Here is a 22,495-nt window from a genome sequence, read left to right as displayed (position 1 = left end):
GATTTAACATCTTGAAGATTTTTTCTGAACATTATCGTTTGTATCGAGGCAGGGCCTAAAAGCGCTGTGCAAACACAGACCAAAAAAGGCAACCCCTGCCCCAAAGAGCTTCCAATCGAAGTCAGAAAGACAAGGGCTGGAGAGGGACGAGTACCAGGAGCAAGGGATCGGCTCGCCACAGCCTAACCGTTGTCAAGTTTCCTGTAGGCATCCCCACCAAGGAGAGTTTTCACATTCCAAGTGTAGTTTAAATAAAACATCATGGACTTCCTCATTCCTGGGGCTGGCTTGGCCCTGCCCAGAGGCCCGGTCAGACAAGAGAGAAGGGTAAGGAATCTTTTAATCCAGTTCCTCTAGGCAGGGGCCTATGCAACTCCCTCTTCATCTTTGACTGGACCCCTCTCACCCCACATCAGTCTCCTGGCTCACTTCCTTCCCTACCTCAGGGTGGGCTGGGAAGCTAAGACGCTGCAGGTGCCTAGTATAAGATTCCTGCTTGGCAGCTGCACCGGCCTGAGTTTAAGACTCGTGGTGCCTAACAAATTAGTTCTCTACTAGTTATTTTGCAGGTTGGACAGACATCTAATAGGGATGATCCAGATCAGTGTTTTTCAACTTTATTAAAAAAAAAGTACCCCTTTAAAAAAAAAGTAAGTACCCCCAGTACCTACAGTTTTCAGAGACACACAATTTTTTTTCTTCTATTGCAACACATTTGTTTAAACAACTTCATCGTAGCCAGGCGGGCGATGACATTTTTGGGTGTAAAAAGTACAAAAACAATAAAACGCTGTAAAACTTAAAACACAAATTCAGTTTGCTCCAAGTTTCAGTTGTGTGGACGTACCCCCCAGACTCCTCTTGAATACCCCTAAGGGTACTTGCACCACTGGTTGAGAAACACTGCTCTAGATCAGGGCTATTCAACTTTGGAAGCCCAGGGGGCCACAATGATACTGCACATGCTGAGGGCCGCAACTTAAGTGTGGTTGCATATACATGCAAATATATATGCAAATAGCTGTTTGCACTGATGGGCATGAATACCAAGATTAAGGCAAGACTACACAGCACGCAGGCCCCATTTAAGTCAGTTCTGCTGATATTAAGAAAATGCAATATTGACCCGATTTCCACCTCTAGGACAGCACTTTTAATGAGCAATGACAGTCCAGGAATTTAACTACTAAAATGCATCTCAACAGAAGACCATTCTATTGACTCGTTTTTGGTTTTGGCTTCCACCCGTGGGCTGCATGTTGAGCCCTGTGCAAACCCAAACTGCACTGCAGGCTGCAAACCAACGGGCCGTGGGCAACATGAGGCCCACAGGCCGCGTGTTGAGTAGCCCTGATCTAGATGCTGCTTGGTCCTGCTCTGAGGACAAGAGATTGGATTTGATGACCTCTCAAGGTCCCCTCCAGTTCTAGTGTTCTAGGATTCTGTGACTCTTATTTAAGGGTGATGTGCACAGATGCTGTGGTGAGGAGGGCCAGAGAAGACCCCGGACAGACAGCAGGGTGTGTAGGGCAATGGGGCTGACAGGGAGGAAAGCTCCTGTACTGGACAGAGGATGCAGTGATGGCAAAGTCCTTTCCCTCAGATCACCCCTCTGTTAAACAGGACACGCCCCCAACTCCCAGAAGGCAGGGGAGCAAAATTCACTGGCCTTTAAAAAGCATGTGGGAATTCTCAGCCGGTAGGTTTCACAGGTGGAAATGCGATTTCTGACAAGCATCAGACAAACTCTACCATGCAGAGGACATGCACAAGCTGCTTGAGAGAGATGCAATATGCTGCCTATGCTGGTAATTGTGACTCCTGCCACTGTAGGAAGTAACTTGAGCACCTCACACATTTAATCAGTTTATCCTGACGAAAGGATGCATCAGCCCCATTTTACAGATGGGGAAAACCAAGGCAAAGAAAGATTAAAGGCTTGTCTTCATTTATCCGGAGATAAATTTCCCAGGGTTTGATTTAGTGGGTCTAGAAAGCACCCGCTAACTTGACCTTCTGTGGTGGGGATGCTGCAGAAATTCGACCTCAGGTATATCCACCCCAGCTACTCTATTCTCATAGCTGGAATTGCGTATCTTAGACCTCAGTGGGGTCGTTGGGTTAGTTTGTATCTGCAAAAACAACAGAGGCACCTTACAGAGGAATGAATCAGGATCTTAACTGATTGCAAAGGCAATTTCCACTCTCTGGATATCCATATTTCCACTTCAACTGCTGTGAATAAGCATCTTCTGCCCTGGCCTGATTAGACTCATTTCCACAAGTACTCTCTTTTGTTGTCATTATGTGTGTGTGTGTGTGTGTGTGTGTGTGTACACACACACACACACACACACACACACACACACACACACACACACACACACGGTACGTCTAGACTACAGGCTTCTGTCGACAAACAGCGTCTAGACTACATCCAGTTCTGTCGACAAAGCAAGCCACTTTGCTGACATGAGAGCGTAGACACAAAGGACAGTGTAGATGCAATAACGCCTTCTGTCTACAGAACTCTGTCAAGAAAAGGCGTTATTCCTCGTAGAATGAGGTTTACAGCCGTTGACAAAACTGCTGAGTTCTGTCGACAGAACTCGGCCGTAGTGTAGACGCAGGTATAGTTTTGTCAACAAAACCCCACTTTTGTCGACAAAACCCTGTAGTCTAGACACACCCATATACACAGGGCTCGACAGATATGCTTATCCACTAGCCTGTGGCGAGTAGATTTCAGCCGGTCGCCCCATTCACTGGCGGTCCGCACATGCACAATGCGGGTTTCACACATGCGCGGTGCGGGGCTGGCGAGTGCTTTTTGCTGTGATCGTCGAGCCCTGCATATACACACATACACACGCACACACATATATACGTACATATATACATACACATACACCCTGGCCTCTGCAAACTCCACTCTAATCCATCTGATGAAGTGCACTGCACTGTAGATCAAAATAAGATATGCAATTTGAGCTATGTAAATTGCAGATCTTATTTCAATGTTATTTCAAAATTTGGCGCTATCTACACAGCACTTATTTCGAAAAAAATCGCTATTCTGAAACGTCCCTCACTCCTTATGGAATGAGGTTTACAGGGACGTCGGAAGAGCATGCCAGTTATATTTCGAAATAGTGGGCATGCTCAAAAGACGCGGAATAGCTATTTCGGGATACCCAGCCCTGCCTGCCGTCCAAGGAGGAAAAAAGCCAGGGGGAAGATTTCCAAAAATGCATTGAGAAATGATGCCCTGTAAAACAGCCTCTCTGCAGCAGGTGCTGCTAAGCCCTCCACAACTTTCCATCTTCAAAGCACGACTCCTTTGCTTTGCCCAGGATAGGAGCCCAGGGCGCCAGGAGCTGCACAAACACAAAACTAAGACAGTCCCTGCCCCCCAAACACTCATCCCCTGGTCCCCATTGTGCTGGGTGTATTAGAAGCGCACGCACGCGCACACACACACACGACCACCTGAGTAGCCAGGGCACAGGGTGGGAGAAGGGAAGTGCAGGTTTCCCTGTTTTAGAGATGGAGAGGACTGGCCCAGCATGACTTGTACAAGGTAACACAAGAACTGGGGCTTGCAGCAGGGGCTGGAGGAAGACTTGGATTTGGGTTCCCGACCCTCCCTCCTGAGGGCAGAGGTCCCTCTGCCAGTTTAACCGTTCGCCTCCCTGCTGGGAACGAGCTGGGCTGGACTGAGAGTGTGACCCAATGCCACTGTCAGCTCCCTGACAAAGTTAGGTGCCTTCAGGATGGCTCTCAAGCTGCAGCCCTGTCATGAACCACCCTGGGGCAGGCCCGCTGCCAAAGCACGTGGGTGCCGTGAAGGACGGCCCCGGGATGAGGGTGTTAGCCTGGGACGAAGGCTGCCTGGGTTCAATTCCCTGCTGTGTCACACACTCTGTAGGTGGACTTGGGCAAGTCACTTAGCCCCTGCACCTCAGCTCCTGTCACAGCGCAATCTTGCCATGGGCCTGGATACCGCACTGCAGGGGACTTTGCTGCTAGCCCCATCCAGTGACCACTTCCTTGTCTCCTCCCCCTCCCTGGTGGCCCACGGCTCCCAGGATCTGGCCTTCCCGCCAGCTCACTTAAACATTCCTTCCCCAGCTGGGGTAACAAAAGGTCCCGTAAATCTCTAAGCTAGATGCTGCAGTCCCCCACCCTGGAACGGCCCAGAAGTTCTGCTTCTTCGCTCCTACTCTCAGGGCCTGCGGTGTTTCTCCTACACGGCTTCCTCCCTGCACGTTTCCCCACCACGGCCTCCTCTTCCTGGAGACACTAGTAGCTCTCCATGGAGATCTCCCAGCTTTCAGGGCCTTTGCACGCTCCTTTTCCAGCACCTCCTTGACTGAGTGCACAGCTGTGTTTATGGAGTGCTCCTGATTCTGCTCCCCTCTGCAGACACGGGGGGGGGGGGGAGGGGCAGGGGAGGGAGGCATTATAACTCAGCCTCCTTCGCCTCTCCCGAGGATCACTCGGGAAGGTGAGGGAGAGCAGCTAGCTCCCAGGCCAGGCTGAGCCCTGCTTGCCATAAAGGTCCAGCCAGCCCATTGCATGGGGTTTGTCACACTGCCCCGCTTCCCCAGAGGGTAGTGAGGATAAATCAATTCAAGGCCTTGAGGCTCTCCAATGCTACAATAACGGGGGCCCAATAAGGACTGTAACTTGACTTCAGAGTAACTATGCCAATTTACACCAGCAAGGATCTGATCCGGTTCCCCAGATGGAGAAACTGAGGCACTTAGTTTGGGGGCCGGGGGGGGGGGGGGGGGGGGAGAGAGAGACCTACAGCAAATCAGAAACAGAACTCAGGAATCCTGCCTCCCTGTCCTCCAACGTCCCATTTGGAGACAATCCCCAAGCAACAGGCTGCTGTTCCCTCCGCGGTGCACAGCGTATTGACTCAGGAAGGGGGGGGGGATCCAATAGCTGCTGACAGGTAACAGGGAGGGAGAAACCCAAAGCTGGAGAGCAGAAGAAAGGCCAAACCTGGTCTGGAGATGGTGGAACAGGGATCCTTCAGCAGTTGCTACCGCTTCATGGTGTCCGCTTAGCGCTCCGAGCTAGCTCCATTGTATGGGGCCCTCCTGGCTAGTCCACTGTTGTGTTTTTCCCGTTTCGTTTTTTTTTTTTTTTTAAACCACATTCCTTGGCAGAAGCGATGGAAAGCAGCCAAGGGCTCCCTCCGCTGACAGCTCCTGCCTATTGGCGGAGAGGGAAGAAAGGGCCTCTTTGCAGACGCGGAGATCAGGAGACAGCGAAATCAATAAAAAGGAGCTTTTGTGCTGGAAATATCCCATTACCCCCCCCACCCCTTTACGTTTGAGTCTTTAAAGACACACTGCAGAGACACCCCCCCGCAAAGCAATCCATGTGCTCTCTCTTCTTGAGATACTTCCCATAGCTAAGAGTTTTAGCCTCAAGCATATACACTCACAATCCCTAGGGGCTTTCTGGGCTCTCCCCTACGCTACTTCTCATGTGCTACCTCCCATCCCATCCCCGCAGGGCGTGGTCCATCCACAGGACATTCTTGTAAAGATTGTCACCCCAGCTGTGCACACCCTGCTCAGAACTATTGCGGGAGGCTGAGCGGAAGGCAAATGCGAAAAAGAGGAACCGTGTTTCGAGCTCTTTGGCAACATCACGGTGCCCAGATGGTCCATAATGCTTACTCAGAACGATTTCTAACATGCAGATAGGGCTGGGACATTAATCATTTTCTCTTGAGCACGCTTCCCCTCCACTTGTAAAGGATTATTGTACCATTAACCGACCTTGCCTGAACACTTCACACAGGAGGAGTTTGGGCTGGATCCTCATTGAGAGGTCTGTGCCATAGCAGGCTAGAAATGTGTCAATCAAAGGTGAGCTACATGGCTATAAGCAACCTGTGAGACTCTAGCAGTGGCGTAAGGCTTTTATTAATCCTCCACAAACTATGCTGAAAGCTGCCTGTAGTAGAAAGGGGCACCATGAAGCCAAGCTGGCCTGGGCACAGGACTGACAGCAGCGGAAGGAAGGTGGAGATGGAGTTCAAGTGGGGGAGAGGCGGCAGAGTCCAGGGGCAGCTCTCATCCTTAGCTGGAAGAAAGTGACCTGCAAAGAGACTGATGTGCAGAGAGGATTGCAAATGGGGAGGAGTTGCCAGCCCCAGTGAGGACAGAGAAATAATAGAGACACGTGGGTGCAATTATTAGTGACCCACACTTAGACTAACCAGTTTGTCTACACAATGAGTTACTGCGTTGCACATCGAAGTGTGAATCTACCTACAGAGTACCAGATTGCTACCTAGTAACATCCAGGGCGGGTGGGGGTGTCACTGTTACCGTGCAGTGAAAGTCCCTGAGCGCAGCCCGGCAGATGGCTGCTTCTGATGCTGCACTCTGGGACTTTCACTTGGGGTCAGCAGTGTCCATGTGCGACAAAGCTGGTGCACCACAGATTCACACGCTGGCTTGCCGGGCGTTATCCTGCCCTGAAGAGAAGCCTCTAGGCCCGTGGTCCGGGCACTAGCGGGGGGGGGGGGGCGCGCTCGGCGGGGGGGAGCGCCGGCCCCGGGCGCGCGGCAGGGGGGGGTGCGCCGGCCCCGGGTGCGCGGCGCTTGAGGGTGGGGGTCCCGCCCCCGGGCGCATGGCTATGGGGGGGGCCCTGACCCCGGGCATGCGGCTGGGGGGGGCCGCCCCCGGGCGCGCACGTGTCCCCGCCCCCTGGCGCCCGGCCGGCGAACGGCCACGCCCCCTGGCACCCGACAACCTGAAAAGGTTGGGGACCACTGCTCTAGGCTCTACAGTTGCTACTGAAAACAAGATATTTGTCACTTGTGAAAATGTCTCTCTCCCCAGTCCCTGTTTCAGCAAAGTAGTTGGACATTAAGTGTACCTGTAAGAACATAAGAATGGCCATACGGGGTCAGACCAAAGGTCCATCCAGCCCAATATCCTGTCTGCCGACTGTGGCCAATCCCAGGTGCCCCAGAGGGAGGGAACACAACAGGTAATCCTCACGTGATCCCACTTCCAGAGAAACAGAGGCTAGGGACAACATTCCTACCTATCCTGGCTAATAGTAATCTCCATGAATCTATCTAGCTCTTTTTTGAACCCTGTTAAAGTCCTAGCCTTCACCGCATCCTCTGGCAAGGAGTTCCACAGGTTGACCATGTGCTGAGTGAAGATCAACTTTGTTTTGCTTCTTTTAAACCTGCTGCCTATGAATTTCATTTGGTGATCCCTAGTTCCTATATTGTGGGAATAAATAACTTTTCCTTATTCACTTTTTCCATTCCAGTCATGATTTTATAGACCTCTATCCTATCCCCCCTTAGTCTCCTCTTGTCTAATCTAAAAAGCCCAAGTCTTTTTAATCTCTCTTCATATGGGACCCGTTCCAAACCCCTAATTATTTTTCTTGCCCTTTTCTGAACCTTTTTGAATGCCAATATAATGCCTGTAAGACCCTCCCTGTTCATCAGCGCATTTAGGCATATTTCTTGTGCCTCACTCACTGGCCTGCTTGATCCATAAGGGATCCTACATTCCGTTCTGATCAACATGGGGATTAGAATGACAGGACCGGAACCAGACCAGAACATCAGGGAAACAAGGAAGGAATACTCCCTGGATTAGCTGCAAACCAGGCTCGATAAGGAGCTGTCAAAAGAAAGGGAAGTGTTACAGTTTTTTGTTTAAAATACAGTGCCAGTGTTTGCCAAAGACACCCAGGGCTCAAAAGCAGATAGTCTAAGAAACTGTAGAGGATTCAGAAGAGAGCTGCAAAAATGATTAAACTTCTGGAAAACCTGCCTTACACTGAAAGACTTACAGGAGTTCAGTCTATTCATGTTCTTGACGAGACGGCTAAGAGGGGACTTGAACACAGTCTGTAAGTACCTCCACAAAGGCAGAAGATACCACATCACAGAGGGCTCTTTAGCAAACAAAGGTACCACAAGATCCAATGGCCAGCATCTAAAGCTAGAAACAAAGAGTGCAAGTGTTTAGTGCTGAGTGCAATTAACCCTTAGAAGTCTCCCAAGAGTTGTGCATGGATTCTCTGTCACTTGGAGGCTTTCTATAGCACTAGCTCTAGCTCACCCACAAGATATGGGCTGGGTGCAGGAATCATTATATGCCATACAGGAGCTCAGACTAGATGATTCACAATGGTCCTTCCTGGCCTTCAGCATCTATGCGCTTCAGCTGTGACCTGCAGAACTAGCTCCTTGTTCACATCCTACAACTCACAACATCTGAGCCAAATCCTGCCAGACTGGGTCAGACCAAAGGTCCATCTAGCCCGGTATCCTGTCTTCTGACAGTGGCCAATGACAGGTGCCTCAGAAGGAATGAACATGGAATCATCAAGTGATCTTCTTCACACAGCGTGTAGTCAACCTGTGGAACTCCTTGCCAGAGAAGGCAGTGAAGGCTAGGACTATAATAGAGTTTAAAGAGAAGCTAGATAATTTCATGGAGGTTAGGTCCATAAAAGGCTATTAGCCAGGGGATAAAATGGTGTCCTTGGCCTCTGTTTGTCAGAGGCTGGAGAGGGATGGCAGGAGACAAATCGCTTGATCATTGTCTTCGGTCCACCCTCTCTGGGGCACCTGGTGCTGGCCACTGTTGGCAGACAGGATACTGGGCTAGATGGACCTTTGGTCTGACCCAATACGGCCGTTCTTATGTTCTCCCTCCCGTCGCCCATTCCCAGCTTCTGTCAGAGGCTAGGGACACCATTCCTACCCATTCTGGCTAATAAGCATTGACGGACCCAACCTCCATGAATTTGTCTACTAGCTCTTTTTTGAACCCTGTAAAAGTCCAGGTCTTCATAACATCCTCTGGCAAGGAGTTCCACAGGTTGACTGTGCATTGCATGAAGCCACCCAATCAAGCAGAGGGCAGCCAGGGGGCGCATTAGCATTCAGTTCTTGTGCATGACAAATTGAAACCAAAAGGCGGCGAGCTTTTTAAAACTAAACCCGCTCCACTCTGATCCTTTGAGCTCCCTAAGCCAACCGTGGGATGTTACACAAGACATTTCAAACAGGCCTCTTGTCACGTTAAACATACTGTTATCAGGAGCCTTCAGTTCCTTTGTTTAGGGACCCAAGAGGTACAGTGTGGGCAGAGCTAAGATTCATGTTAAATGTGTCCACAAAAAATCCTCAAATTCAATTATTTATATTCAAGCCACGCTTATTTTGATAGGTGCTATACCTTGCCTGGAAGAGCTTACAGTCTCAATAGATCCAAGACAAACGAAGGCTGGGAAGGAAAACTGAGGCACAGAGGGAAAGGGATTTGTCCAAGGACACCTAGCAGGTCAGTAGCAAAGCAGGATGAGGAACCCAGATCTCCTAACCAAGAGGATGCTCTTTCCACCAGACCACAGCGCTATCCTCTGTTAAACTCTCTGCACCCTGGTGCCTACACTCGATAATAGTTTGGTTGCCGATGCATCAACACTACCGTTGATATACACTGTTGTCATGATCTTGGTAACTAATTGACCATTCATTATCAGTGGGAAATAGGTCAATGGAGGAATGATAGGAGTTACTATAGAGAACTTTCTGGGTGTCTGGCTGGTGAGTCTTGCCCACATGCGCAGGGTTTAGCTGATCGCCATATTTGGGGTCGGGAAGGAATTTTCCTCCAGGGTAGATTGGCAGAGGCCCTGGAGGTTTTTCGCCTTCCTCTGTAGCATGGGGCACAGATCACAGCTGGGGGATTCTCTGCATCTTGGAGCATTCAAAGTATTTGAAGGCTTCAATATCTGAGACATAGGTGAGAGGATTATTCTAGGAGGGGTGGGTGAGATTCTGTGGCCTGCACTGTGTAGAGGGTCAGACTAGATGATCATAATGGTCCCTTCTGACCTTAAAGTCTATGAGTCTCTTGACATGCAAGCTCTTTGGGATAGGGACTGGCTGTTACAAGCATACAGCGCCTAGCATTGGGGCCCCTACCCCACAATTTGCGAGGCATAACCACTATACAAATAGCCACAGGGCTTTTGGAAGGCAGCCTACCACAAAGGAGGGGCAGAATCAAGGACTGAAAGCTAAGCAGCCCATCACCCCGGTGAGCCAACAATCAGACCAAGAAACTGTAGCTGCAAGGAGTATTCTGAGGGCAGTGAAATCCTAAATCCACTGCTCTCCATGGGCCAGGGCCAGGGCAGCCCATAAAACCATGGCTTCCCTTCCCCCGCCTTTCCATGCGCACAGCCCAAGAGGTGCTCAGATTCTCTGGCCGCGAGTGCCGTAGACGACTTGCTAGAATTTGATTCTGGGGAAGGAGAGGAGCATAATACGTCCATGGCCCAGAGGGGACTCCTGACCGATATCACCAGCCAAGTTACTCCAGGGAGACGGATGGGAAGCTGTCCAGGGTACAGCAAACAAAACCCCTATTGCTGCTTTGCAGCAAGATCTGGGTCAGTCGAACAGGAGCTCGCTGTCTGTATGGAACTAAGACCTGGGTGGGGGTGGAGGGTGTTTCCCAGGAAGCTGGGTAGTTAGTGCATCTGGAGCACCAGCCTTTGGCCTGGGGAAGGCCAGGCATTGTCTCCATGTGATTGGTCCAAGCCGACACACGGACCTTTTAAAACGCTGAGGATGCCGGAGCCATCCCCGACTGCCCCCTTTTTGTGTAGCGCTTGGCACACGTCATTGAGACGCAGGGCACGTGTGTGTTCTCTTTAAAAAGAAGCTGGCCAGCCTATTGTTCTGGGAGGAAATGGAAGGCCTGGTTCTCCTTCACACGAACGCCCCTTTACACCAGTGGCAGCATAAAGGAGCCTTAAAGGAAGCAGCATTTACTTCTGTGGCCACTTCAGTGGGCCCTGCCAGAGCACTGTAAAGTGTGGGGGGGTCTTACTGTGAAGGCCTTAAGGCAGCTGTGGAAGACTAGGCTGAGATTTTTCTCCCCCGCCCCCACAGCATCTTGTGGTTTCGGGAACCCAGCCTGACACACACCTTACTTTCAGCTGACAATCAGGCCTCTTCCAGAGGTGTCAGGCTCTCTCAGCTGCACACTGAAGGTCTGTCGCTATTACTTCCTTGAGAACGAATGGCCTGGAGAAACAGGACTTTTGCTACTGTTACAACTGTGTAAAGACACCCCTCCTCCCCTGCCCAGGCGAACAGGACCCTATTGTGTCAGACACTGCTCAGGCATGGTGAGAGCACAGCTCTGTGGTGATCTAACCAGACTAAACAAAGGCAGTACCATTATCCCCATTTCACAGATGGGAAAACAGAGGCAGCATGCTACGGATGGGCTTATCAAAGAAAAACAGATCCCACCCCATCTGTGGCAGACTTGGGAACAGAGCCCACTCTGCCAATGCCCAGCCGTGTGCTTTAAACCACAAATGCAAGTTGTGCTCCTAAAAGAGACAATTCCACATCCGCTTTGAACCTCCCACTTTTTGACCTGGCTTGGTATCAAGGCAGCGAGCTCTGGTGGAAAGGCTACATTCCAGGTCAGCGGCGGGCAGCCTGCTGCATGGGGCCCGTTGGTTTGGTGTAGCCCACGAGACGTTTTGTTTACCGTTAACTCACACACAGGGTTGTCAGGTTCCACTGGTTTTGGGTCCTTGGCATTTTCCTACCGGCAAAGCGAGGGCACGTGAGGTGAGGTGTGACCTGACCTGATGGCACACGTCGACTGCTCCCTCTGCAGCCAATCACAGCGCGGTTACGGTTCCATCAGCCCATCCTGCACATTCTAGGTACGCAAGCGCAGTCAGCAAAAATACCCTATTCCAGGAGACTGCCGTGGTGACAACAATCCTGTGGCCCGCTGAGATGGAGGGCCACTCACATGGCTTACTCACTAGCCTAGGTAGCCCCGACAGGTCCAGCTGCACTGTAAAATATAGGCATGGTGCAAACCCCCCCCCCCCCCCCCCCCCGAGGAAAGATCCAATCTTCTGGGGCAGAACTGATCCATTTACTGGTCTGGGTCAGCGGGCAGCCATGCTGACCTCTTACACAGGCTAGGCATACTAGGAATTTCTTGTTCCTGGGTCAGGACAGGTGACAAACAGTCAGGCAACTGGTTTCAACGCCAAGGCCCTGGGTCCGGGCGGGGCAGCAAACAAGCAAGAGTCTATAACAATTTAAGGCTCAGGCTTGTCTGCAGGCTGAGTCAGGGGGTCAGCTCTCCTAGCTTTCGCAGAGCCAACAAGCGCTAAAGTTTTCCCGGAACAGGGGAAACCTGCCACCCCCTAGTGAAGGGGTGGCCAGGGAGGGACACAGGCCTGCCCACTGCACTGCATTCCAGCCCAGCGCCCTAGCAGTGGCAACAGAGGCAGCCACTCGGTCGGCAGGGATCCAGGCCTCAATGCACTGACCAGGTCTGTGGGGCTCCAGGCCACAACCCGCTGCCCACCCAACCTCCATCTCATCAGGCGGTGCGGGGTAGGCTTTCCCTGGGCCGTTTCCTAATTCCCCCTGTGGGCCTATCTGGCGTGACTGCTACTTCTCAGGGTCCTCCAGGAATGCCGGCGTTAGCAGGGTGTCGGGGTGTGGGACCCTCCCTGGTCCTGGCAAGGCAGGTCTGGTATGGGCTCTGGTCCTCTCCTTCCCTCCTCGGTGCTTGGTGGGGTTCGGAGTGGCCTCAGTCCGTTATTTTCTAAAAAAAAGATGTCATGTAGATCGTGATGTAATGTCAACTGTGTCCAGTATTTTTGTTGAAACCATCTGGCAACCCTAAAAACCAACACTGAAAAATGGAGTCTAGCCACCTGCCTGCCTGCGGCAGCCAGAGCAAGCAGAAGCTGAGGAATGACATCCCACCTGAATGCAGAGAAACTGCCCCTGCCAACACACTACCCTGGAGAACCATACCAGATGACACCACCAGGACTTGGCTGAGGTTTCAGAGCAACAACCTATGATGATGGCAAGTGCTGATTTGAGGGAAACGTTTGTCACGACCCTTGGCCATTACTGTAAAAGTCCTAAGTGAAGTGACTCTTAGCCCAGGTGTGAGGAGATAGATGGGGACAGAAAACTTGATCTTGAAGGGTCAGACCATGCAGGGAGTGGAAGAGCAAGATATTCTTTGTTTTAGATAATAAAACTTTTAACATCTCGTGACCTTCCTTCCTGATGACGACGCCCTAGGTCGGGGTGGGGAACTTGAGGCCCAGGGGCTGGATGTAGCCCCCAGGTTGCATGGATTCAGCCCCCAGTTTGGAATCTCCCCACCCAGCCCACTCCCTCCTATTCAAACCCTACACCCCAAGCCTACTTCCCGGCAGTCCCCTCCCACACACTGAACACCCCTCAGTTTTGGTCCCACTCGAGAGCCAAAATCTACTAGCCTGGGCTCTCTTAGGCTCTGGTCTGTAAGGGGAATGTGGGGAGTGTCTTTCTGCTTCTGCCCTGGACCACTTTTCAAAATTTTGGAGTAGCTCCCCCATTAAAAATTATTACCCACCCCCACCTTAGATCCTTTGCTTTATTTCAGCCCTTTACTTGTCACTCAAGCTGGCTGAAATTTTTTTCCCTCTTCCCTGCAAGCAAACGAAAAATGTTAATTATACTGCTAAACTAAATGGTCACTTCAAACCAATTTGTTTCCTCAACATTTGAAAAATTTGAGAGTCTGAGTGGAGAGGTTTTTTCTCCTTTTGCCACTCTGGTACTTTTCTGAAGTTGGAGACGTTTTTGAAAAGTGAGAATAAAAAAAAGATCAAAGAAAAATTTGAGAATTCTTCAGTTTTCAAAAAATTGAGATGTGCAAATGAAAGCCATCAAGGGTGTTTTCCAATGCTCTGGCAACCTTAATCACTGGCTGATCAACTTAATGGCCTGTAAACAGTCTTGTTTTGTCTCTTAAGTTTGAGCAAGTGTTCCATGGCTTTCATTTGCGCACATTTAAAAGTATAAACCATTCCATAGCCCATATTTCTAACTTTACATACAAGAGTGACACATACATCAAAATAAGATACACAGATGCAACAGATAGTGATATTGCTAGGTTACGAGGTATTCTGTCCCAAGTATCTTTGAATTATGCATATTCGTATCCGTCAGACAACTTCATAAAACATGGGGAGAGGGGGCACGTCACAACATGAAAGGAGCCATTTAATGAAAGGCAATTGCCTTCCTAGGCAGAACTTGTGCCCCGAACTTCCATCTGCATCTCTGAAGTCAGCATGAAAAAGACATTGAAGTGGTTAGAGAAATGTCCAATTTAGACTAGCAGGCACAGATACACGAGAAAAGTACAGTCCCCGCCAGATACAGACTCAACCAATCAGAGATAGGAGGAGGGAAATAATAAACGGAGCCAGCAGGAGGTACAAACATCTTGTACTTTATTAAGCCAGTCAATGTGTTCCAACCACGGTCAGACGCATGCCATGAAACCAGAGGTCAAAAGGCCCTGCAATGCCCTGTGCCCTGCACCCTCTTCAAGTTTATATTATCAAACAACTGACTAACGTGTGGCACTGTTCCCCTAAGACACACATCGCGTGGACTGTTAATCCAGAATGTGTGTCTATTCCTCTCTGGTTAATATGCACTGAACAGCGAATCCACAGGCTAGGAGTCATTTGTGCTACAAAATGACTGGAGGGGAAGCAACTCTGGCACCAACCCAACAACACTGCTCTCAACGTGGGTTTTAATGTTTGCAGAAGCAGAGGAAGGACTGGGTGCCACAAGTCATCCCTCTACTAATTCCCTGCTCATCCTTGCAGACCTCTTAATTTCATCCTCAGCTGGTATCACACTGTATTCCACCCCCCCCCCCCACCCTTTAAGCAGACACCTTGCTAGATGTCAAGAATGAAAAGCGGAGTCGTGTCAAAGGGCATTCAAACAATCACGTGACCAAAGTGGAGGAACAGACCAGAGTTGTTTGGCACAGCCTACCCATACAGTACACTGCCCAACACATACCGAACAGTTGTTTTTCACCCATAGCTACACGTATAGATGGCTGCTGGCAAAACAAACCTGCCACCTGCATGAGAAATTAGGGACGCCGCTAGCCCCCAGAAACCGACAGTCTCGGGGCATGAGGCTGTCATGCTGAAGCTTCTGGGAACCCAACTCAAGGGAGATAAAAAGAAAACCAAAGCCCAGAAATACACAAAATGATTCAATTTAAGCCAATGTTTTAACCCCATAAAGCATTTTTTCTTTTTACCAGCATAGTAGGCATTATGCTTCGAGCTAACATCTCTCCCCAGGGGCTAGCTTGGACCTGGTCTAAGAAGCTTTTCGTAGCTACCAAGATAGCACCATTTGTGTTAGCAGAAGATGAGCTGGCTTTGCAAGTCTCGAATGCTGCATTAGAGATAGCTTGGGAAGTCAGTTTACAGCTACCTTTCAGGGTGGCTCTATTAAACGCTGCGGCAGACTTCTGCAAGACCCAAACCACAATGTTAAGAGCTTCCAGGCACTAGCACTATGGGCCATCAACTCGCATTCTCCCACTGGAGAAATGCTTGGGTTTAATAACGGCCATTGCAGTTCATTAGAAGTGGCCACCTCTGATTAAGAGCTAGCCTGGGATTGAGCATTCCTGGACCAAGTCCCCTGCTGGACTAAGTCAGCACAGCTCCAATTATGCATTTAGTCATGGCTGCATATTTTTGACAGACCTGCGCCAGCTGATGCTAGTTGGGAATCTGGTCCATTGTAAGCTGCAGAATCGGGTCTTAAAAGCATCCTCCCTTGCACCTCTCCTGAAAATAATCAAGTAGTATCTCCAATCATAGGCCATGGCTAGAAAAATATTTTATAAGAAGAAACAATGTGCCATCTTCCTTGATGCTTTGCTCTATGGCTGTGCTTTTTCACAAACTCAAGATACTGTTCTCCGTCCCTTTTCCAGTTTAGATTAAATCCAGCAAGGGAACAGAACATGTGTTGCTTGCATTTAATCATGGTGGCACGGCCACATGTTTTGGAGGATAAAAGCATGCATGGGGAACTTCAAGGCGCATCTTTGAACAGTGACCCTCTCTGCTTGAAGCTTCCTATCGCAACAGAAAGAAGGTGTAAAACATGCACGGAGACAGCAGAAGGGTCTACATGTTCGTCTACACCACTAAGGGGGCAACCAGAACTCCTCATGACAGAGGACAGCCAAAGATCTTCCCCATCTCCCATAATGTACTTGCAATAAGACCAAAAATACCCTTGAGAAAGGCAGGGCATCAAGACAGGGATGTTGACAAAATACAGATACGCTCTCCCCCTTTAAAAAAAAAATCATGCTTGGATTTCTCTTTCTGGATACACGCAGAGGGATCTCTTTGTAGCTCAGCAACGTTTATTGTTACCAAATAAATGTGAGGTTAAAAAACACCTTCCAAAAAGGACATTTGAAAATGCCTTGCCTGCCCTAATGCAACTATCAAAACAACCCCCCTCAACTGACTGCGCAAGTGGTCGTTCCATTTCAAATGGCAGGCAGCAGCGGCATCCGCTTCGACGTCTCTTCTGTGTCGTGGCTCTTCCCTAGCCGCCTCCAAATTGCATGGTCACAATAGTGCAGTGCTGGGCAGCTGCTCCCCACCCCCGCTCTGTACATGATCCCTGAGTCACAAAGATCGGCTCCAGGGTTCTAGTCCCCATTTTAGGTTGCACCGATGACTTGGAAATTGTAACTGCCATGCCAGCGGAGTCTGTCGGCAAGGGACCGGGTTTCAGTTTCTGCTTCATTTGCACTGCTCCCTCCCCATCTTGTCCACGGCCATTGAAATACGCTCCATCTGCACAGCTTCCCTCCCACCAAGCTTTGGACTTTAATTGCAGAATGATTCCAGTATCTTTTCAAAACCAAAACAGCCTGTTGCAGACTACATACCGAGAAGGAAGAAAAAAAATAAGTATTTCCTAGGACTAAAGAGGTGACCCGCTGTGGCAACGCTTCTCGTAGTGCAAGATCTTGCTTCCACTACGATGTTCTCATTGCAGCAGGTTCCAGTTTGCGTCCTACCGAAAGGAGCTGAGCAGAACACCCAAATACTAGCGAGAAGTCTGATCCACGAGGCAGGGTTCAAGCTGCCCTAGACTCATGGGTCAGCGGGGAGTGTAATTTAGTGCACTGGCCAGCACCATGTCAAAAAAGGGACAAGCAGGCAGAGGGTGATTCTGTTCGCCTGTTCACTACACTGCTCTGGCTCGTACAACTCAGCCGGGAAGGTTTTTGTGAAAGCAGCATACCCAGGGTGGGTTTTTTTTTTACGTTCTGCATCTCCATTAAATAACAACACAAGCTAAACAGAAACTGATCCAATAAAAGAAAATAGTGGCATTCGTGTGGGAAAGAATAAAAGTCATGCTCCAAACTCCACCTGGAGATATGCTACAGCTGAAATCTGTAAACATAGGAAGTCATCAGAATTGAATGGAAGTCCCCGCACAGCATTTTTGCATAAGCTGTCTTCTTGGCATGGCCTAGTAACGCACCAGAAGTTTCAGGTGAAGTCATAAAACTTGTTAGTAACGCTGACCCTGTACTCTCTCTGCTTTCCAAAGGAATTTTAAAAAAAATCACCGTAACTGAGCAACCAAGTTGCTGGCTGCAAATGATCTCAACTGCATGGCGGATGAATTCTGTAGGATTCATATTGTCCGAACCAAAAACAGGATATTTGGCAATCCTGGTATAATTTGTTATGCTGGGAAATCTTCAGGGTTTGGAAATGGTCATTTTTTTAAATGGTCCATTCAAAGTATGTAACCTGTTATAGCAGCTTTTTGGCAGGCCACATTAAAACAGCCTGACAGAGACCAGTGGGTTAAACTCATTATTTGCATAGTTGCTGCTGATTCAAGTAGATGGGGACATCTGGTCTTAAAAGACACAGATCAATTGCAAAGAGATGCTGTAACTGCTACCCAGTGCTTAGTGATCTTTATATAGAGATATGCTTTTCAGTCACAGGTATTAATGTCACCAGAAGTCAGATAGAAGATGTTAGAGATGGTGCAGGAGAGGTTTGTAAATCTGCCTCACAGGAAACAAACGGAGCAAATTCCAGCATCTGTCCAGCTATTTTCTTCCCGTCCTTTATGGATGTTGCCGTACACAGAACAGTCCACGGGCGAGTTCTGGCTGACTTTGGCTTGCACTGGTCACTGCATTTCCCCCTCCTGCTCCTAGGGACCACACAAGCTCTGCAAACTTCTCCTGATTTACACGGAAGAAGGTATTACTGAGAACAACTGCAGAGATAGTGAAAATCCTGTCCTCTCCAACGGCCCACTCAAAACACAAGAAGAGGAATTAGGGATCCTTTGGAGATGTTTTTAGGTCTGATTTGTCTCCTGAGTCTCAGTAGACTCAGGCCAAATCAAAAACCCTTGCCACTGTCTAAGCATCCAATGCAGCTCCATTCTGACTCCCAGCAACTAGCCTGGATCGAATTCACCTTTATCCTTCCCCTGCACAAATGACCCCTGCTGGCGACGGGGGTCATTTAGGAGAAGGAAAGAAACCTTTCCTCCTCTTCTCTCAATCAACCCAAGACAGATCTATCATGGCTCACAACACACGCAACAAGAACAAAAGCAAGGAATGCACACCAAACCCCTAGCAAAATACGGAAGGCTTCCAGCTGGTGCTTCTCTCTACAGAAAACAATCACTTTTGCATTCTCCCCAGTGTGGAAAGAGGAGGAGAGGAATAAATAAATTTGTTCCTAAAACTTCATGGAAAGGTTTTTTTGGGGGGGAGGGTTGGTTTTTTGCTTTAAAAATAGCATCATCATTGCCTTTTTTTCTTTAATTTCTTTAACATTTGAAAAGGATCCAGACCCTCAAAGGCTTTTAAATATATATGCTAAAAATTAAAAGACAAAAGATGGAAAAATTAATTTAAAAAGGTGTTCGTGTTCCTATCACCAGATTCCCAACAAAGAGCACTCTTTGGATCTTTGTCCTCGGTCCTGGAGGCTAGCCTCTTCTGATACTCCACTTCCACTGCGGCAGTTTTGGCTTGTTTACATAAAGTACCTACGCGGAGCTGCCTGCCAATTGGGGGTGACCAAGCAGGCTTTGTGGGGATGAACGACTGCCCGTCTCTCGCCCATCCCTGCCGACCGGGAGAAGGGCAGATCTCTTCTTGGCCTCGCTGAGATGTCTCTCTTCTCAGAGCCGCTGGCGCTGCTGGGAATGTACAGTCGTCTGCTCAGGGTGTGGGTGGTGGGTGTTTTTGTGTGCCTGCCGGAACTGGATTTGTTTGTCATGGTTGCTGCTGCTGCTTCGCGTCTTAAATCTCGCCTGTGTTTTGTTTCCTTCGTTCAGACACTGCGCGTTCTGAGAGGGGGAGAGAAAGGTACACCAACCCGATGCCCTTCTAACTGTCAGCCCATCTCCTTCCACTGCTTGTAGAACTCCAGCACATGTTTTATTTCTACACTGGCACTGGCAGCTGCCTGGATAGCAGACTGGAGACAAAAAACAAGACAATCGCAGGCTCAGGTTATTTTTTTCTCCATTGCCAAGACTGGGTGATCCAATTTATCTAGGCACTTGTCTGACCACCCTTCACCCTGGTATGGGCCGAAAGCATCACCCCCTGAACTGGATCACAGTCCTTCCACTGACTGCAATGGCAACTGAACCAGATCTTAACAAGAGCACCATATGCTTCAATGTATTAGTCGCAACACCCTTGTGGGACAGAGAAATATTATCCTTTGGGACACCGAGTCCCAGAGCAATGGGGAAGAAGTCCCTCTAAGCTATACAATTTGAGTTATGTTCAGAGGCAACTGCTCAGGGGAGAGCTAGGGAGGCTGGGGGCACCAGCCATGGGACAACCCCATGTCAGGGAAGGGCCAGGACAACCCCCCTTGACCCCAGGTCCTGCCTCTTCCCACCCTTGCTCCGAGGTGGCCCTGGGGACTAGCAGGGCCAACACCAGGGGGTTCCCGCACAGGCAGTGCTGGGATAAGTGGAACAAGGAGGCCTCATCAGCTTTGCTCTCTGGAGCCACAATGCTCCGCTTCCCAATGGGGAGTGATGGGAGTTGAGCATCTAGGCAGCTTTGAGAATCTTAGCAAAAGTGCCTGGGTAGAACCAAAAGGCCTGATTCTTATTCACCCTAAGGCCACTTTACACTGCTTGGACATCATAAAGGGGCTTAGAATGGTATAAGTAACAGTTATGCCCATTCCAAAGACCCCTTTTGACCTATCAGCATAGCCCCAATACAAATGAGAACAAGGGACAAGGTTTATAACACAGCCTTGTGAAATAAAGTGCACTTACTAGCCCAGGGAAACACACTTGTGGTAAAGATGCAGATGATGAAATAGATATTTTTCCTTACCTGGGGTCAGGAAAGGTTGTGCCAGGGGTTATAACACAGTTACCCTATTCTGGAGCACTCACCTGCATGGGTGCAGAGAATTTGCTTGGATCCTCCGGCTGAAAGCCAGTTATAATGGTAACCATTCCCGTGGTGTCATCCTCTCCATTCCCTTGTGACACTGTCAATTGTTTGCAGCTGTCCAATATTTTATAGAGGTTCCTGTCACATTCATGTTAAAAAAAATCAAATTACTATTGTGTCTGTGCAAACAATTATTGATTTCGCTTACCCACAGCAGTATAAATATATACAGCTTTAGGGCATGCTTCAGCCTCACCACAGTGCAGTCTCTCAATCCCACTATCTGCATTTAAGTAGCACTGAAAGGCCCCAACTGACTTACCATCTACATCGAAAGGCAAAGTGCAGGAGGGAAAACTGAGGCAGGGATAAGGGAAGTGTCACAGACGGGAATAGATCCCAGAAGATCCCTGAGCAGTGTTCCCTCTAAATTTTCCCACCTATGTGTGAAATGAATTTTGTTATGTGCACCAATATGGTGGGTCACACATCACCTCCTTACTGATGCACGTAACAAAGTTCTTGTGGGGGGAGTAGGGCTGAGGGGCTCAGAGTGTGGGAGGGGGCTCAGGACAGAGGCAGAAGGCTGGGGTTCCAGGCTCTGAGGTGGGGCCACAGGGTGAAGGACTCAGGGCTGCAGCCGAGCATGAACGGTTTGGGGTGCAGGCTATCCTGGAGAAAGAGGACATGCCCCAGCTCTCTCCCCATGCAGCAGCACCTGAGTGTGGCGGGTGCCTCTCTTGAAAGTGACAACTCTGGGGTTGGGGACATGGGAAAAGCGCCTCTCCCTTGGCCACAGCAGGTGCAGGCCAGGACTGGGTTGGGGTTGGGGAACCTCTCCAACTTCATGCCTGACCCAGGCTGGATTGGGGCCAGTGGAGCCACACCTCTCCCGTGACTGTAGCAGGTCCAACCCAGGCTGGGTTGAGGCCAGGGGAAGGGCGCTTTTCCCATTGCTGTGGCAGGTCTGGGCCGGGTCTGGAGGAGAGGAATCTCTCCCCGACGCAGACCCGAGTGCGTGCATAGCACTTACTAGGCTGCTGCAAGGCAATGTGGCCTTGCAATTTAGAGGGAATTAGGTACCAAGTGTCGCATGAGTATGGGTTGCTAGATTTGATCCTATTCTTCAGATTGCTATGAACCCTCCAGGAACATAAGAATATAAGAACAGCCATACTGGGTCAAACCAAAGGTCCATCCAGCCCAGTATCTGGTCTGCCAACAGTGGCCAATGCCAGGTGCCCCAGAGGAAGAGAACCAAACAGATAATGATCAAGCGATCTCTCTCCTGCCATCCATCTCCACCCTCTGACAAACAGAGGTTGGGGACACCATTCCTTACCCATCCTGGCTAACACTCTCCAGTGGATAAAATACTGATTCTCACAGCCCCTTTGTCTTGCACATCAGATAAAAATCCGAAGAAGAGGATCAAATCTAGCAACCCAAATTTATGCAACTAGTCCCAGAGATGGCATTGAATCCCCGAGTCCACATATGTAATGAGAAAATAAAACAACTTCACAAGTTGTGCTAAGCTGTCAACTTACCAGGCATCTAAATCCTGTCTTTTCAGTTTATGCCTCTCAAAGCTTTTCCCAACATCTTTCTGGCAACGAATGTACCTGAGGAAAGAGGAGATTTACTGAGTCCACATGGAGGTTACTAAAAGGGCAAATGTCAGTATTTTACGGCAAAGGAAGTTATATGGTTATCCCTATACTGATTGCCTCAGTATTGCTGGATGTCTGCCATGTGCTGCCCAGTCTCCTAACTTGCTTAGAAATTTCTCACAGCTTTCTTTAGTCTCAACTAACCTAAATAACGTCATGACTCTTCACATGCAGATACTGCTTGCCCATGACCAGATCACTGGCATGGAAAGTCCTAACACATATTTCTGGGTCATGACACCAGTTAACCTTATGACATGTTACAAGGTGATCATTATTCCTAATCTTTGTTTTCTGTTGCTCAGCCAATTTCTAATCTCTAACAGTACTTTGTCAAAATTTATAAGAAGAGGCTACTAAAGAATCATCAGATGAGAGGCAAAGACTTTCCAAAGATCAACTAGA

General features: G+C 49.2%; 2 protein-coding genes across 7 annotated transcripts in view; both read right to left on the bottom strand.

Annotated features, from left to right (window-relative positions):
- PAQR6 (progestin and adipoQ receptor family member 6) overlaps window positions 1–5,333 on the bottom strand; it is a 28,298-nt gene extending 22,965 nt beyond the window's left edge. The window contains exon 1 of one of the 2 annotated variants that reach the window (XM_014568952.3): window positions 5,014–5,333. The gene's annotated coding sequence lies outside the window, so the exon portion shown is untranslated. The remainder of the gene's footprint in view (window positions 1–5,013) is intronic. The other variant, XM_006113911.4, reaches the window with a different exon arrangement.
- Window positions 5,334–14,351: 9,018 nt separating this feature from the next.
- Window positions 14,352–22,495, bottom strand: part of SMG5 (SMG5 nonsense mediated mRNA decay factor) — a 58,075-nt gene continuing 49,931 nt past the window's right edge. For all 5 annotated transcript variants that reach the window (XM_075907432.1, XM_075907433.1, XM_075907429.1 and 2 more), the window contains 3 exons: window positions 21,968–22,042; window positions 20,417–20,555; window positions 14,352–19,467 (listed from right to left, as the gene is read on the bottom strand). In XM_075907432.1, the coding sequence (XP_075763547.1) occupies window positions 19,384–19,467; window positions 20,417–20,555; window positions 21,968–22,042 (298 nt within the window). In that variant the 3' untranslated portion in view covers window positions 14,352–19,383. The remainder of the gene's footprint in view (window positions 19,468–20,416; window positions 20,556–21,967; window positions 22,043–22,495) is intronic.

Source organism: Pelodiscus sinensis, chromosome 24 (genome assembly GCF_049634645.1).
Source record: "Pelodiscus sinensis isolate JC-2024 chromosome 24, ASM4963464v1, whole genome shotgun sequence".
Taxonomy (NCBI): domain Eukaryota; kingdom Metazoa; phylum Chordata; order Testudines; family Trionychidae; genus Pelodiscus; species Pelodiscus sinensis.
The sequence above is the reverse complement of the archived record's forward strand: the minus strand, read 5'-3'. Positions and strand labels throughout refer to the sequence as shown.